General features: G+C 39.9%; 1 protein-coding gene across 9 annotated transcripts in view; it reads right to left on the reverse strand.

The window, feature by feature from the left end:
- Nucleotides 1-15,350, reverse strand: part of NCKAP5 (NCK associated protein 5) — a 604,332-nt gene that overhangs the window by 52,717 nt on the left and 536,265 nt on the right. For 8 of the 9 annotated variants that reach the window (XM_028744493.2, XM_077935496.1, XM_077935485.1 and 5 more), the window contains 3 exons: nt 8,883-9,200; nt 3,765-3,901; nt 1,912-2,044 (listed from right to left, as the gene is read on the reverse strand). In XM_028744493.2, coding sequence (XP_028600326.2) covers nt 1,912-2,044; nt 3,765-3,901; nt 8,883-9,200 — 588 coding nt within the window. Of the gene's footprint in view, nt 1-911; nt 1,011-1,911; nt 2,045-3,764; nt 3,902-8,882; nt 9,201-15,350 lie in introns of all 9 variants that reach the window. The other variant, XM_077935505.1, reaches the window with a different exon arrangement.

Raw genomic sequence — 15,350 nt, forward strand, 5'->3', positions numbered from 1 at the left:
TTGTTGTAGTAATTACAAGACAATCTGAGTGAAGAGCTTTGACCACTCAAAAGCATTATGTATGGTCTATCCATCCAGTCACCCATCCATCCTGAAATTGATTCTGGCATCAACAAGATGCTGTATAGTAGAAAGTCTTGATCCCAGCATCTGGGTTGAAGGGTGTGTGTGTACCACTATGGACTGTTCACACCCTAGAATCCCCTGAAAGAGCACCGAATAGAGATCCATATCTGCAGTCGGTGCATTTTGAACATCACAATATTTGCAAATACGTTGTTATTTCTCAAATGAGAAATAGAATATTGATTCTGGAAACATTTCAGGAGTCATTAAGTCACTGCAGAATCTCAAAAAGAGACTGCAGTTGTTTTAGCTATAAGGTAAAATAATTATTCCTCATTTCCTTTCTTCTCAAAACAGTCTTCCTTTGATCAGATCTATTCACTACAGTTTAGTCTGCAATCTGCATATCACTGAAGTTCTGTATATGTCTTTGGGTTAGTCACAGAACTTAAACAATTTCATGTAATAGTACTTGCTCAACCATGCTTTATTCTGCCCACTCCACAGACTCTGGGACCTGTCTCTGGAACAATTAAAAGCAGTAAGCAATGAGGTGACATGGTGACTAGGTGAAAATACCCTACTGTTAGGGAACCTTGGGCCAAATGTGACCTTCTATGTCTCTTTATCTGGCCCTTGGGACTCTCCTCATCCCACACACCCTCCCCAGCCAACACTGGCCCTGCCGCATACCCTCCTTGGCCTAGTTGGAGTGCATCCTTAAACTCTTGTTTGTCTGATGGAAGTCTGACAGGAGTGTGAGATTGGGTGTAAATCTAGCCTAATGTTCAAACGTAAAGTTTCTATTTGCTGCTGTGCCCACTTTTGCCTCTGGTCCCACTCACCACTGGAATGTCGCCCCCGAGAAGGGTGTCCAGAAGAGAATGAGGCCCTTGGCTTGAAAAAGGTTTCCCAGACCCAGTGCAATCTGCTGTCCTCATGAACTTTTTCATTAAAGAAGAAAAGGAAAATGACACAGTCAGCAGCTTTGCTGGATCTGGATCAAATTTTGTTCTCATACTCATACTCATACTCTGGGATGGATTTGTAGTCAATGCCTACACACTGCATATCAGGGATGAACTGGATGATTAACTGGGGGTTCTCAAGATGTTGCTGGACTCCTATTCACTTCAGCCCCAGCCAGTATGGCTGATGGTCAGTTGATGGGAGTTGTAGTCCAACATAAACTGATGGGAGTTATAGTCCAACAAGTTCCCCACTCACCCCTGATCTACATTTTAATCTCACCTTTGCACTAAAAAAGAGGATAAAATCCTACATTCTTTAAAACTGTGTGCATATCTGTCTACCACTTGTTCTAGCACATTTCTAGAGAGACAGCAAATTCACCAAAATATCACATTGATTATTTTTGTCCTAATTTTAGTAACAATCGACAGGTATTAACTGAAATGGAATGGGTGAGGATAAAATGGTTATTTGTGAGGGGAGAACCAGAAACAGCTTTAACTGTATGTAGCAGTGTGAGCTACATAACATGGAGGTGAGGAAATTAACTTCATGGCTCATTGGGTTATTTTAAACTACCTACAAATGCAATATATATAAATACAAAGAGATATATTATTGAAGCTATAATCCAACTGAAGACGTTTTTAGTTTCAACACAGGGATTTACAACTAAAAAAGTTATAGTTTGGCTTTTAGTGTCAAACATAGCATAAGAGGCAAAAATTGATGTACATATACAATAAAAAGCACATAATGGAAAATGAGATTTGGAAAGAGATGAGAAAACGTAGACATAGTGCAAGCAAAACACAAACAGCTGCCATGACAAAGGTGGGATCAATACATCCCTGTGTACAAATTTTAAATTACCTTGCTTGTTGTTTTTCATTAAATCTACCAACTTTTCCCCTCCGGTTCCAAAATCGTTTGTTTCATACTCCAGCTCTGTTTCGGTATCACTGCTACTGCTAGCAGAGTAAGTGCACACTCTCAGCGCCCTGTCCTGTACACAGCAACATTAAAGGACAAATCCATGACTCAGAAGAAAAAAACATTACACTGAATACAAAGGATCTGGAGTGCAGCACAATAGGCGAGCCATTTCATCTCTCTTCAGTCTAGCCTATTTATTTAGCTGCTGCAATTTGGCATTGATTATGTAATTAAATGTCACAAATCTCTGAAAACAGATTTCATCCTCCAGCAAGTATTGTCCAGGCATAATCTATGTTCACAGTCCCTATTTTCAAGAAATCCAGCCTGGGTATATGCATAGATTCTTCTCAGGTTTATGTCATAACAAAGCATTTGAGAAAAGGTGATCTATGAGTGGTGACAAACAAGAATAATAATAATAATAAATTTTATTTATATCCCGCCCTCCCCAGCCGAAGCTGGGCTCAGGGCGGCTAACAACAATAAAACAGTACAAAAGTACAGCATAAACAACACTCTAAAATCATTCATTATAAAATTAAATTAATTCAAGCCACTGGCAACCATTGGGCCAGAGCTCCGCGAAGATTGCCGAGGGAGGGAGTCAGGCTGTGCCCTGGCCAAAGGCCTGATGGAACAGCTCTGTCTTGCAGGCCCTGCGGAAAGATGTCAAGTCCCGCAGGGCCCTGGTCTCTTGTGACAGAGTGTTCCACAGCGGAAAAAGCCCTGGCTCTAGTTGAGGCCAGCCTAACTTCTCTGTGGCCTGGGACCTTCAAGATGTTTTTATTTGAAGACCGTAAGTTTCTCTGTGGGGCATACCAGGAGACCAGGAGAATTCAGACTGGAACATTTACCTGCCATTACATTTGAGGACTGAGCAAGGCATTATCTCAGCAAATAAATATCCTCCAACCTGTGTTTCCCAGCATCAATCCCTGGCATCTCTAGGTGGAAGAGCTAGATAGACCAATGGCCAGACTCAGTATAGAATGCAACTTCCTATGTTCCTAACAGGAATATGGCGGAATGGGGATACTGATGGATGAACATCAGTGGGCAAGAGGGGAAAAATTGCATTAAATTAAATGAATTTGGTTTGATCTGCAACAATTTGGAAAATAAAAATAATTTGAAAAAAGAGAAAAGTTTGGTGTGGGGGCTTCATCTCTTAAGGAGACATATTATAAGCTCTTATGTCACAGATTTTTCCTCTGTAAACTTATTGTTGTCCTAATAATAATTACCATTTATTTATACAGTCTGCAAATTAAAGGGTAAAACACACACAGTTTATTATTAATTACGAATACTCACAATACATCATTAGATGGAAGGTGATAATTGAATATGAAGTTATTTCTGTTAGGTTGTTAGACTAATATTACACAAAGTACTTAGCAATTTGGTTACTTTACTACTCTTCCTGGTACCCAAAATCTAAAATTTACAGTAGTTGATACTTGTTTCCCATTGGTGGCCTGGGTCAGTCACACTCATGAGAAAATGGAACACAGGAACCTGCTTTATACCAACTCAGACCATTGGTCCTTCTAACTCAGTACTGTTTACTCTGATTGGACGTGGCTTTGCAGGGTTCCAGGCACGAGTCTTTCCCAGTTCTATCTGGAGATGCTGGGAATTCAAGCTTGGACATTCTGTATGCAAAGCATACAGTTCTACCTACTTCACATGTAGGTAGAGCAAAACGAAACTATAGCCCCATTGTCTGTTGCCTGAGCTACTTAAAGAAATTATATATGTGTCCGGTTTGCCTCTTTCATTTGTACCTTGGCTTTAATAGCTTTTTTGCTGCTCCAATCCGGAAACATCTTGTTGCCACATTTTTCTTTTTCTGAATGCTTTAATGATACAGAAGTCAGAGAACTCTCTTCTTGTCCACTTTTTTTCACAGGGCTCATTATTCCTGGGTAAGAGAAAGTAGCAGCAAAAGATTTTGAACATCAGAGTGTGAAAAATAGCGTTTGATTCCATTTCCATGAAAGGGTCAAGTTCTTTCACTTGATCCACCCTGAATGCACTGCACTTCTATAAAGACGAGTTTTGCTTAATGTGTTAGGAAAGCAATATCGGAAATGGTTACCCAGTAAATGGGGAAGAGACATCCACTGGACAGAAAAGGAGAAATGAGTCTCCAGAGCCACATCCCTTAAATAGCTCAGAAAACCTCTATTGGATTTGGTTTTCATGTATACATTTTTTAAAAAAATTAAATTTTAAATTTTATTTATTTATTTTGCAGTAATGAAGAATAGATTGTGCAACATATCCCACACAAGCCCCATCTCACACAGGTCCCAATTATGATTCCAGTAAAATGGATTTGCACTTCCATGTAAATAACTCATGAGTAAATAACACGGCTGGTGCAACCAGGCACTGGGTGGACAGTTCAATGCCACCCCTTGTCTTTGTGACATGAAGGGTTCAGAAACCGTTCTTTCCATTTCCCACAGCTTCTTTCAGTTCCCAATGTGTTTGGGTGGCAGGAAGGGTAAATACAGATAGACCTAGATCAGGAGTAGGGTACCTGTGGTCCTCCATATGTTGTTGGACTATGATTTCCATCATCCCTGACCATGGGCCAATAATTTAAACTGGCAGACTTTAAGAAAAATATCTCAGCACAAATGCTTTCAGCCAACTCATTTCTTTCTTTCTTTTTGAAACAGTATTGTGTAGAACAAACATGCAAGTAAATCCACTGTGTTTTGTAGAATTCACTGATAATTGCTGTGTGTGTGTATGAGAGAGGGGGAGGCAGGAGATGGGGGAGATAGGTCAGATGATAAAATTTGAGAATGGGAAAGTTGACCTCCCAATCTGCTATATACTACTTTTTTACATTCCTTCAAGACAATTTAATTAAGAAACAAACCCTGGAAGCCTGGTGCAGTGAATATTAGCATTAAGTTCAGGACAATCTTATTGCTACTGACTTCTTATGAAGCAATTCAGTGCTTGCAGTTTCTATTCAATTTGTTATAATGACAGTGTTTAATCATGAAGTCTACTGCATAGCACACTGCTGAATTGAGGTCACACATGTAGCTATCCAAGCATGTAGCATATAATCTATAACTAAGATTTCTCTTCTGAATCTCCCTTAGTTGTGCTATTAATTAACAATACACTTTTTAACACACACACACACACACACACACTAACGTGAATTAAAAATATCTTTTCTTTTGCTTTGATTTGAAATGAGCAGGGGAGTTTCCAAAGAAGGGTGTACAATTTGTGTGTTTGCATTCCATTATAACTACGGTGCAAAACTGCACTGGGAATATTGCTAAATCAACTAAATTCCAACATGTTTAATTAGAATACTTCACATAAACTCACAAGAATCTTTAATGCTGCCTATTTACTCCTTTGCTCAATTTAAATATTGACACATTAGCAAAACATTATTTGGTACACTTGCCATAGACTTCAGCCAAATCTTAATTCTCACATGGATGGGGGGGGGGCAGAGAGTGATTCTGCTTCATAGTTATGCAGGCTAAACATATTACGGTGGTCCTTTTGCATGAGTCTCCCCCGCCACCTCTCCTTTATGAAGCACTTAGAAAGCCTGATTCAGAACTTAGTCGAGTTGAAGTTAACAAAATCTAAGCAGACTCATTTTATTCCCATCTAATGGAAGAGTAAGTGGGTGAGTCCTGGTCCTAACATGGAGGCAGGGACATGGGAACCTGCCAAATGTCTCACAGGTTACATCAACTACCATGTTTAAACAGGCTGGCAAGGCAAGCTTCACCACCTTGTCATTTGCCTCAGGCAGCAAAATGTCTTGGGCTGGTCCTTCCAGTGGAGATACGTTTTTTGGTCCAGATCTTCAAATGATCCAGGGAATACAGAATGTTTCAACAGGTCTTGTCCTAAATGCCCATATAATTGCTTGGCTTTGGACTTGTATCTGTCATCCTTGCATAGATCTGGGTGTTCTTTGCATGCTGCAGGATTGGATGGCTATCTTTAAAGATTTCTCAGTTTAACTTTAAATATTGTTTTATTAACAATAACAATTAATAAAATGATGGCCTCAGTTAATGTTCAAATAATGGATTGGTACCTTGGTTTTGGGTTCCTAAAGATAATAATTATATTGGATCAACCCCAAGGTGCTTCAAATTACCTTGGGGTTGTGGCAATGCTAGCCTTATCTAATTCATTATCACAAGCCTTTACTTTCCCCATTTGACTAATCACTAATGCATCTCTAACAGAAGTCACATGGCTAATGTATAGAAAAGATGGGATTTTGACACATGGTTCTCATAAGGCAGAACATAATACAGCTGATCATTAATAAAATACATTAATTCTAGAGAGACTGGGGAAAGATATACCGTACATGAGAAAGCTGATAACTTACCATATTTTTCTGTGTATAACATGCCCCCGTGTATAAGATGACCCCTATTTTGGGGGACTACATATTAAGAAAATGGGGTGAGATTGCCCAGAGTTGTTGAGCTTTTTTAAGGGGGGTATTACTGAAAATCACTCAACCACCTGACCTACGCTATCACTCACATGCGTCACAAAAGCCACCTCCCGTCTGTCCCACCGCCAGCAGAGGCCGCCAATTGCCCGCCCTATTGCCGCAACAACAGCAAATCAACACCAGCCGTTGCTGCAGCCACCAATACCACACCACTGGTTTTAGGCTCGCAGCAGCAACCAATCCCATAGCCCCTCTATGCACTATCTGTGTATAAGACAACCCCCAACTTTTAACATACTTTTAAAATAAAAAACATTGTCTTATACACGGAAAAGTATGATACTCTCCTTTGCTTTCCTCTTCCAATCAGAACATTTCAGCGCTATATTTGTGTGCAGAAATGAGATTTTTACATTTCATTTTCATGTGTCCATTCCAAGAATTCTTGTCCAGATCAATTTTTCTAGCCTTTGTGGGCCCTGAGTGTTGTGTCCTATGTGTCTGGAGTGTTGAGGAAAGGGTGGGATTATCCATGCATGAAAAATACAGCATGGTTGAACAGCTGATGGGCATAGCTTAGCGTTCCCACAGTCACTGGCTCCTCTATGAGCTACCCAGAGCTGCCACTGCTTAGTAAAAGCATGAAGGGAAGAAAAGGGGTTGTTAGTACTCTCTGCCCTAAATTTATCTACTAAGCTGGTTCCCTGGGGCGGGCTTTCCACAGGAATGCTGGAGAGCCGAACAGAAGAGGAAACATGAGGAATGTGTTGAGAATGGCCTGCAGGCAACCATGAGGGTGGGGTGTCTAGCCTTGAGCATCTTGGCCTGTATTTCATTCAGAAGCCACTTTGAAGTACCATCAGGTCAACATTGGAATAGATTTCCCCCTCCTTCTCTAGCCCTCAGTTCTTAAATTAAGCTGCTATCTCCGTAATCACAACAGTGCCTTGAGTGAAGTTCTGAAAGTCAGGGATATGGTAAGCATTCAGGCAAACCACTGTTGGTACTGAGGAATGCAGGGGAGTAGGAGGAAATAGACAATATAACAACAAAGACAAGCGCTGCTGTGCTTCAAGCATTCATTCTAAAGGTATCTTTTCAGCCCTGAACCCCATACATAATGCAACAAATGAATAGCTTTATGCATTAGGAACTATACTGAGCTGAGATACATATAATAAAAAGTACTCCGAAGAACAACAAATGGAAGATTTGGGGACTTGGTAGGCCACTTCTATTCCATGTTGTTACTGATTTATATGTTTTATATATAAGGGCACATGCTCCCTAGCTGGATTTCCAGCATTTTGTGCTCCTAGTATAGTGATATATCCCTGTGTTGTACTCATATTTATCAAAAACTTACATTTATTGTTAGGTTGCTTCAAGCTTTATGTTTATTTCACGGTTAGCAATTGCTCTTGTTTGACCAGGGGAGCAACCACTATCTAACACTTTATGTCGTAAGTATGTATCCCTGGACAATGTCTGAAAACTGTACTGTCCACTAGTATCTCTGCACATGATTTTGAAGTGTCATTGCCATGCTACACTTTTCTGGAGTCAATAAGGTAAGCACATCCATGCTTTACAAAATACACCTCTATTCTAAACCACCCTAACAGTGCCATTAATTAAACAGGACTCTCAACAACGACACTTAACAAGCAGTCAGTGTCTTAATATAAGCTAAGCATGACACAGCTTGCATCTCTTGTAAGTAGCCAGCCTGATTATGATAAAATGTCTATTATATTGCATGAAAGGTTTGGACACATCAAGCTGGATAATGTTAGTTGCACTTAGGTTCCATTTAAATCTATGTAAAAAGATATCAGGACTTAAATACCACTAAAGTTCAACTAACTTAATATGGATCCAACCCATGCTGATCAACAAGAGGGCAGCTGTCCATTAATCCCTGGGACTGTGGTGTATTAACCTTGAAAGTGTAAACATCATATTACAGGAGTAATCATGGGGATCTGTCCTTTCATTGGAAGAAAATTTCATTCCAACATTTATCAGAAGTCACCACATTCTATTAGCAAAGCAACTGCTGTTTAACTTTCACAATACTGTCATATCTATATTTAAAGAAAATTTAGGAAGCAAAAGTTGTGACATTTCTGAAACCTCTTGGACTTGTTTTTGGTAAACATTCCTGGTGTATGCTTTAAATTTATCACTGGGCTGCTTATAGACATGGTGTGTCATACAGCAATTTTTTTTTATAGATTAGTATTTTATTTAACAAGATTTCCATGTCAGTGCAGTCTCCAGCTTGTTAACCTTCTGCAGTGACTTGAAGAGTCTTTTCAGCTGTACATTTCATATGTCTTTCATCCAATGTCATTAGTACAGGTCTCCACTAATGGGAACAGGCACCAGGGCACAAAAGATCTAATTTCCAGTACAACTGTCATTTTACCTGCAGAAGCTGGCTTTGGAAGGCGACTCTGAAAAGTCTGTACACCCTTAGCAGTCATGGCAGGATCTGATGTTGAATGTGTTATTATGCTCTCCACAGATCCTTGGTCCTTATTAGCTGTTGAAGGCACTTCTCGCTCAAGGGTTTTGGCTTTCTCAGAAGAAGCCAGAGGGAAAGCTTGAGCAGGTGATATGAAAACGTCAGCTTCTAAATCCAGTTCTTGTTTAGAAACGTGTCGTCCAGTCGAGCGGTTTCCTGAGTCCGGAAGAGGGAAGGTTCCTATCCCACTGTCCAGTGTCCTCATTTGGCAGCAGGATTCTAAGAAAGAGGAATACAGTGTAATTTGGGGAACCTGACAAAAACTACAAAAAAGAGGACACCTTGAAGAAACAACTTTTGTGCAGCGGTGGGAAAACGGCTTCACCCACAAAGGGCATCAGGTTCAGCCTCTAGCATCTCTAGCTAAAACATTGGAAATCTTAGAGGCCCACTGTTGGTCATAATGTACAATATTGGTCTAGAACAGACCCAGTGGATCGTAGGTTGAAACATATTTGGTACCAAAGAAGTACTATGCTTATGGTAATGGGGTCCTTCCAGTATTTTGGCATAGATTGTTTTTTCATTCGTAAGAAAAAATTGCTGTTTCTTGACTGAAATAAAATACTCAGCACAGAATTAATCATAGCTGCATGACTAACTTGTGTCTGTTTGATTAGGAGACATACATTATAAAAGGCCCAATTCATAATCTTCTTAAGCAAAGTGCTTAAGTATGCAATTGAATTCAGTTTAATCAGGAGCATTTGTACACAAAGCTCAAAGAATAACACAGTTGGTAAGATGATACCTTTTGTTACAACTGTTTTTTTCTAGGGGGACTTTCATCACAGCTTTTTTCTATTATTGTTTAGACTCCACACACTGCCGTGGGCTGATTTTATCCACAACAATATATGATTATGTTCACTGAGTTAACAGAAGGCATCTCAATCCAAAAGAGTTAGCTGCTACCAGTGATTATGTTTGCCTGTTTATCCAGTTCATTAATTATTTGTGGATGTGCCAGTCTTCAATAGCTGGGACTTCAGCAAGAAATATTCTCCCTGTTATATAACTCAAGTATGGGCATCCAAATTCATTTGCGCCTCACTAGTTTATAGCACAGAAACCTCAACGCAGTATAGGAACTCTATGGGGTTACAGGCTACACAGAATAAATGTCAAGGTAGAAGTGAGTATCTTAAATCATAGGGTTTCTTTCAGGACCAATAATATAAATATTTTAAAATATATATATAAAGAAATAAAAAAGGTAAACACACCCTCTAGCTATTACATGTACTTAACTTCAGATAAAATTTTGTTGAGTAGGCAAACATTTTCAGTTTACAAAAAGTGAGATTAAGAAAGCATTGGAAAAACTTTGGAAGTAATTTTGCTTCTGCCATTTCAGCACCACGGACAGCCCCCATACATGGAATTAAAGCTCAAGAGTGTGTGATCAGTTGACTCAGCTTGCTTCTTTTGTGCAGAGTATTAAGCTAGGCTTAAAAAGCAACTCTTCCCAAAGGGTGCTGGCAGTGGCAACCATAACAGCCCTGCAGGTACATTCAAATCTAATCATGCTCACCACATGGTCTGATCTATATGTATTCACTAACATTGCAGGGAGGTGGAGATGGAAGACAATCCAGAAAATATTCTGCTTTCCTAAGCCTTTTGTTTTCATTGATGAGTTTTGTTTTGACATTTCCATGTCTGTCAGTGGAGTGGTAAGGCCTCAGATATTTTATTATAGACCACATGATGTTGTAGTCTATGAATCCCTCTTTACAATAATATATTTTCTGACCATAGCATCCTACTATAACAGAAGTCTTCACTATGTCCAATTTGGCTTAATTTATTTTCCTTTTGCTGAATACCATTTTAATCCTCATTTCTAGTTTCAGCAGGGTCATTAGTTTTGTACAGTGAAGAAAACAAATACATGACAGAATCTTTCTACTTGTACAAATTAGATGCCCACCTCTTCAGCTTGCACAGTACATGTAATATCAGAAATATAAATATTCCAGAACTGGAAGGCAATTAATTCAAATCCCCCCTTAAAGCACTGATAATGGAGAAGACTTTACAGCAGAGGTTTTCAACCTTTTTGAGTCCATGGCTCCCTTAACCAACTACATTCTTTCTGCGGCACCCCTGTGGGACTCAGGAGCCCAGTTATGTCACCTGTTGCCTGCAGAGCTGGCAGTCCCTCACCCCTTTTTGAACACCCTTGCTTGTGGAGGGTTCCCTCAGCCTCTTCTTCTCTCCCCTCTCCCTGGGAGTCCTCCGGGCAGCTGCTGCTGCTGTCCCTGGTCTCTGAGCTTCTCTCTGCCCCCCCCCCCAATAAAGGTGCCTCCCAGAAGTACCATTTGCCTGTGGAGCTTATAGCCAGGGCTGCTGCAATAAAAGCTGTGCAAGCCTTTGGAAGGCAGAGATGTGAGAGGGTATCAGAGGAGGGAGGGAAGAAAAGAAAAGAGGGAGAGGCCAGTGTTGCCCGCAGCATCCCTGACTATCATTCAAGGCACCCCAGGGTCCCATGGCACACTGACTGAAAACCACTGCTTTACAGAAATGAATTCAAATGTCTAGTGGCAAAAGGGAATGATGTAGACAAAGAAACCGAAACTGCTATAGGCAGCCATATAGAAAGGCAGCACACTCTTTCACAACCAGAGCTTGCAATTCTCAAAAGATTTATTTCCAAGGGAGAAAAACTCCAGCCCAAGCCTCTTTTGTTCTCTGAATTCTAGAGTCAAGACAGCTACATGCTGTAACTCTGTTTACGGCAGATCCTCCCTCCTCCCTCTCCCTCTGTACATTTTGTGTTGGATCCCTGCTTATGGCTGTCAATGGAACTATAATTTTGGTTCCTATCATCAATCTACATTTATGGGGTTTGTGATGGAGTGGGAAATGATGACTTATGCACTGGGTCCTTCAAATGAAGAAATTTCCTCAAAATGGGACTGGTAGAAAGGAGGTTGAAAGGAAGAGATTGAAATCCTTCAATAATTCTTGGTGGTTATTCAAAACCAAAATAATAGAAGCTCGGCTAATATGTATACTGCAGATCAGGAAAGGTACCAGGAGGGCCAAGAGGACAACAATGTGGTCAACAGACAGAGTTAAGGAAATTATTAGAGGCAAGAAGGCTTCCTTCAGAAAATGGAAGTATCCTCCAAATGAGGAAAACAAAAAGGGCCACAAACTTTGGTAAAAGAAATGGGAACAGACTACAGTGGTACCTCAAGTTAAGAACTTAATTCATTCTGGAGGTCGATTCTTAACCTGAAACTGTTCTTAACCTGAGGTACCACTTTAGCTAATGGGGTCTCTCGCTGCCGCTGCCGAATGAATTCTGTACTCATCCTGAAGTAAAGTTCTTAATCCGAGGTACTATTTCTGGGTTAGCGGAGTCTGTAACCTGAAGCGTCTGTAACCCGAAACGTCTGTAACCCAAGGTACCACTGTATAAGTGATGAGGGAAAAAGAATCTGAGGAGCACATTACCAAAAAACACCCCTTTAGATACCTTAGTAGCTGGAAACCTAAGGAGGTAGCTAGATCTGGGGTGAGATGGTAGTTAAAGTTGTGCTGAAGGAGGATACGCCAGCCAAACCTCCAAAGGGAGGGCCCCCCCACATTAATGATGCAAACACTGAAAAAGCTTGTTCTCTTGTAACCACATTACACACCAACAAGATTATATCCTTTCCAAAAAACAAACAAACCTCAGCACCAGATATGTTACATTAAACATATGGCTTGTAGGATGTGGCATCCTGCTTTTATCCTGGGTGTGCTCAGTGCAAAACATAATCCCACCCTTCACATGTGAAAACTTGCTAAAGTAAAGATTAATTCTTTATATTTTCACATCATTTCTATATTCTCTTTTGGGTGAAGGGCAAGTTAGGAATGCATTTACGTACACAAAGCATGAACAGCACCAAACGGAAGGCACAGACCTCCGATTAACTCCTACTGAAGGACCTAATGATATTTGCTTTTGTTCACATGAACACAGCCTCTGTCACTTAAATATATTACCCATGTGTCCTGGAGCTAGTATCTCCAAATAGCGGTTAAAAGGATTGTAATGGCAATTTACATGTAGCTTAAAAAGTAAATACCCAAGAGACCGATTTAGAAGTGCTGGCTTAAATCTGAGCAAAATTTAGGCTAAATGTCTGATAACATCTCCCGATAGCAAGCTCTTTAAAATTGTGGCAGATTCCCTCAAGGGAAAAGTTAGAAGTTCCACTGCTTGGGCAATTTCAAATTAGACTGAATAAAGGACTTCAGAATATACTGCGGTGAGCTATCTCATATTGGCTGACGATACTCAAAATGATGTAACAAATCTTTTCCCTTTCAATTTTATGTTCCTATGTATTGATGTTTTTATAATATTCTCCATTAGTTATTTAACTCTGCCCTAGTAAGCAAGGCTCTTTCAAATTCTGTTTTCATTCTTTCAAACTGTGAATCTTAAGAAGTTCTCCTCATATGATCCCATATAAATATTTTGCCTAAAAACCACGCCTTTAACAATGCATTGGTTTCTGAGCCAAGGCTGTGGCAACATAAGAGAGGGCATTTTCTGCCATGGCACCCTGTATGTGACGCTGCAACTCTGCTCCAAAAAGTTAGGTTAGTTTCCCTTATTTGTGTTCTGCTACCAATTCTATTTCTCTGCTTATTCATTTATACTGACATCCTCTATGCTGCTTTTCAGGATCACAGCTCCTCCCAAAGTGGCTCAAAATAAAAATCACAACACAATAAAACATTATGAACTACGTAATTAAAATGAATACATAATTTAATTCCTTATATATAAGGCAGACAATCAGGAGATACCAAGACTACATAAAAATACCATAGCCAGCACCCTCATTTCCAACACTGAATATGAGCCACCCCAGCTCATCTTAACCAAAAGCTGACCGGAATGATTTTTTATGGCTCTTCTGAAAGAAAACAAGGAGAGAGCTACACAAAACTCACCGGGAAGGGAGTTCCATAAACAGGGTGCCACCAATGAAAAATCCCTATCTCATGTGGCCACCCATCCAACTGTATCCACTGGTGGATCCATAAGCAGAACTTCTGATGGTTCACATGGATTCACATGGATCCACACTGTCCTTTCACTTAACTTGGTTTCAAACAATTTGGGGCTTTAAAGCACTTTGAACTGAGCCCAGAAATGAATTGGCAACCATTGCAGCTGGAGTAATAGGCTCAGAGTGTCTTGCCCCAACTAACACTCAGTTGCATTCTGCACTAGCTTTCATTTCTGAGCCATATTCAAAGGCATCCCCATATAAAGTGCACTGCAGCAGTATACTCAATTGAAAAGTTTCCCTTTTAAACAAACTATTGATTCTGTTGACAATTTTCATGCTTTTGCTTTTGCTGAATTTTTAACTACTGCTGTGCGTATGAGTGACTACTGCTGTGCAGAAGAACAGAGTACACATTATTAAAAATAAACATTGCAACATCATTTGGATTTACATTTAATTAATGGACCCCATCCACTCTGTTCCTCTGTTCAGCCCTTGCTGTAATATTAGTAATTTTGTTCTGCAAGCCATAAGTGAGAATGGGACATGCCTACACCTTCAAAGTTGCACTGAACTGTTCCTTATAAAAAAATATGTGGAGACCATAACAGTCCAGGCTGGCCCAATAATTTTTAAATGTTCTAACTTCCAAATATTAGTCTCTCTTTTTCATAGCACCTCCAATTCAAATAGGTTTTTACAGCCTTTTTTGTTGTTGTGTGCTACTAATGAACACTTTTAAGCTACATGTGTTGTTGGCAAGACAATCTCAAACTACAGATGGCAGAGCAGATCTCTTTATTTGCCTGTCCTTTCCATTCTCGGAAATGCTAAAACAAGTGAAAAAACACACACACTAATATATATCTGCCAAATCAATGTCAGTTTTAAAGTGGATTATTTCTTTAGGGCTATAGCATCATTTGATCTAATTAGTCAAAGCTGAATGAAGCAGTTGTTTATAGTGTTTTTTTAAAGCCAAATCATGTACAAGCCTGAGAAGCAGTGAAACCACCTTCAGTAATAATTTCCACAGGGAAAGTATTGTGAGTCTCTTGCAGCAGAAATAACAAAAAGAGTCTTGTGGCACCTTAAAGAGCTTAACAAATGTTATTATAACACAAGCTTTCACAGACCAGATCCTTCAGATGCACAGAGTGTGACCCCCAGTTGTCAGGTGTAAATTTGACATGGCTGTAAAAGGGTGAAATATAGTTCAACTAAGACTTCAGCTACTTAACACTACTCATCTGAGCCTAAATCAGCCCATATAGTTCATCCACTTTCTGTTCACTACTGTGCAACTACATAATGGACATACAAGCACCAACTTATTTCAGAA

This window comes from Podarcis muralis, chromosome 1 (assembly GCF_964188315.1).
Source record: "Podarcis muralis chromosome 1, rPodMur119.hap1.1, whole genome shotgun sequence".
Lineage (NCBI taxonomy): Eukaryota > Metazoa > Chordata > Lepidosauria > Squamata > Lacertidae > Podarcis > Podarcis muralis.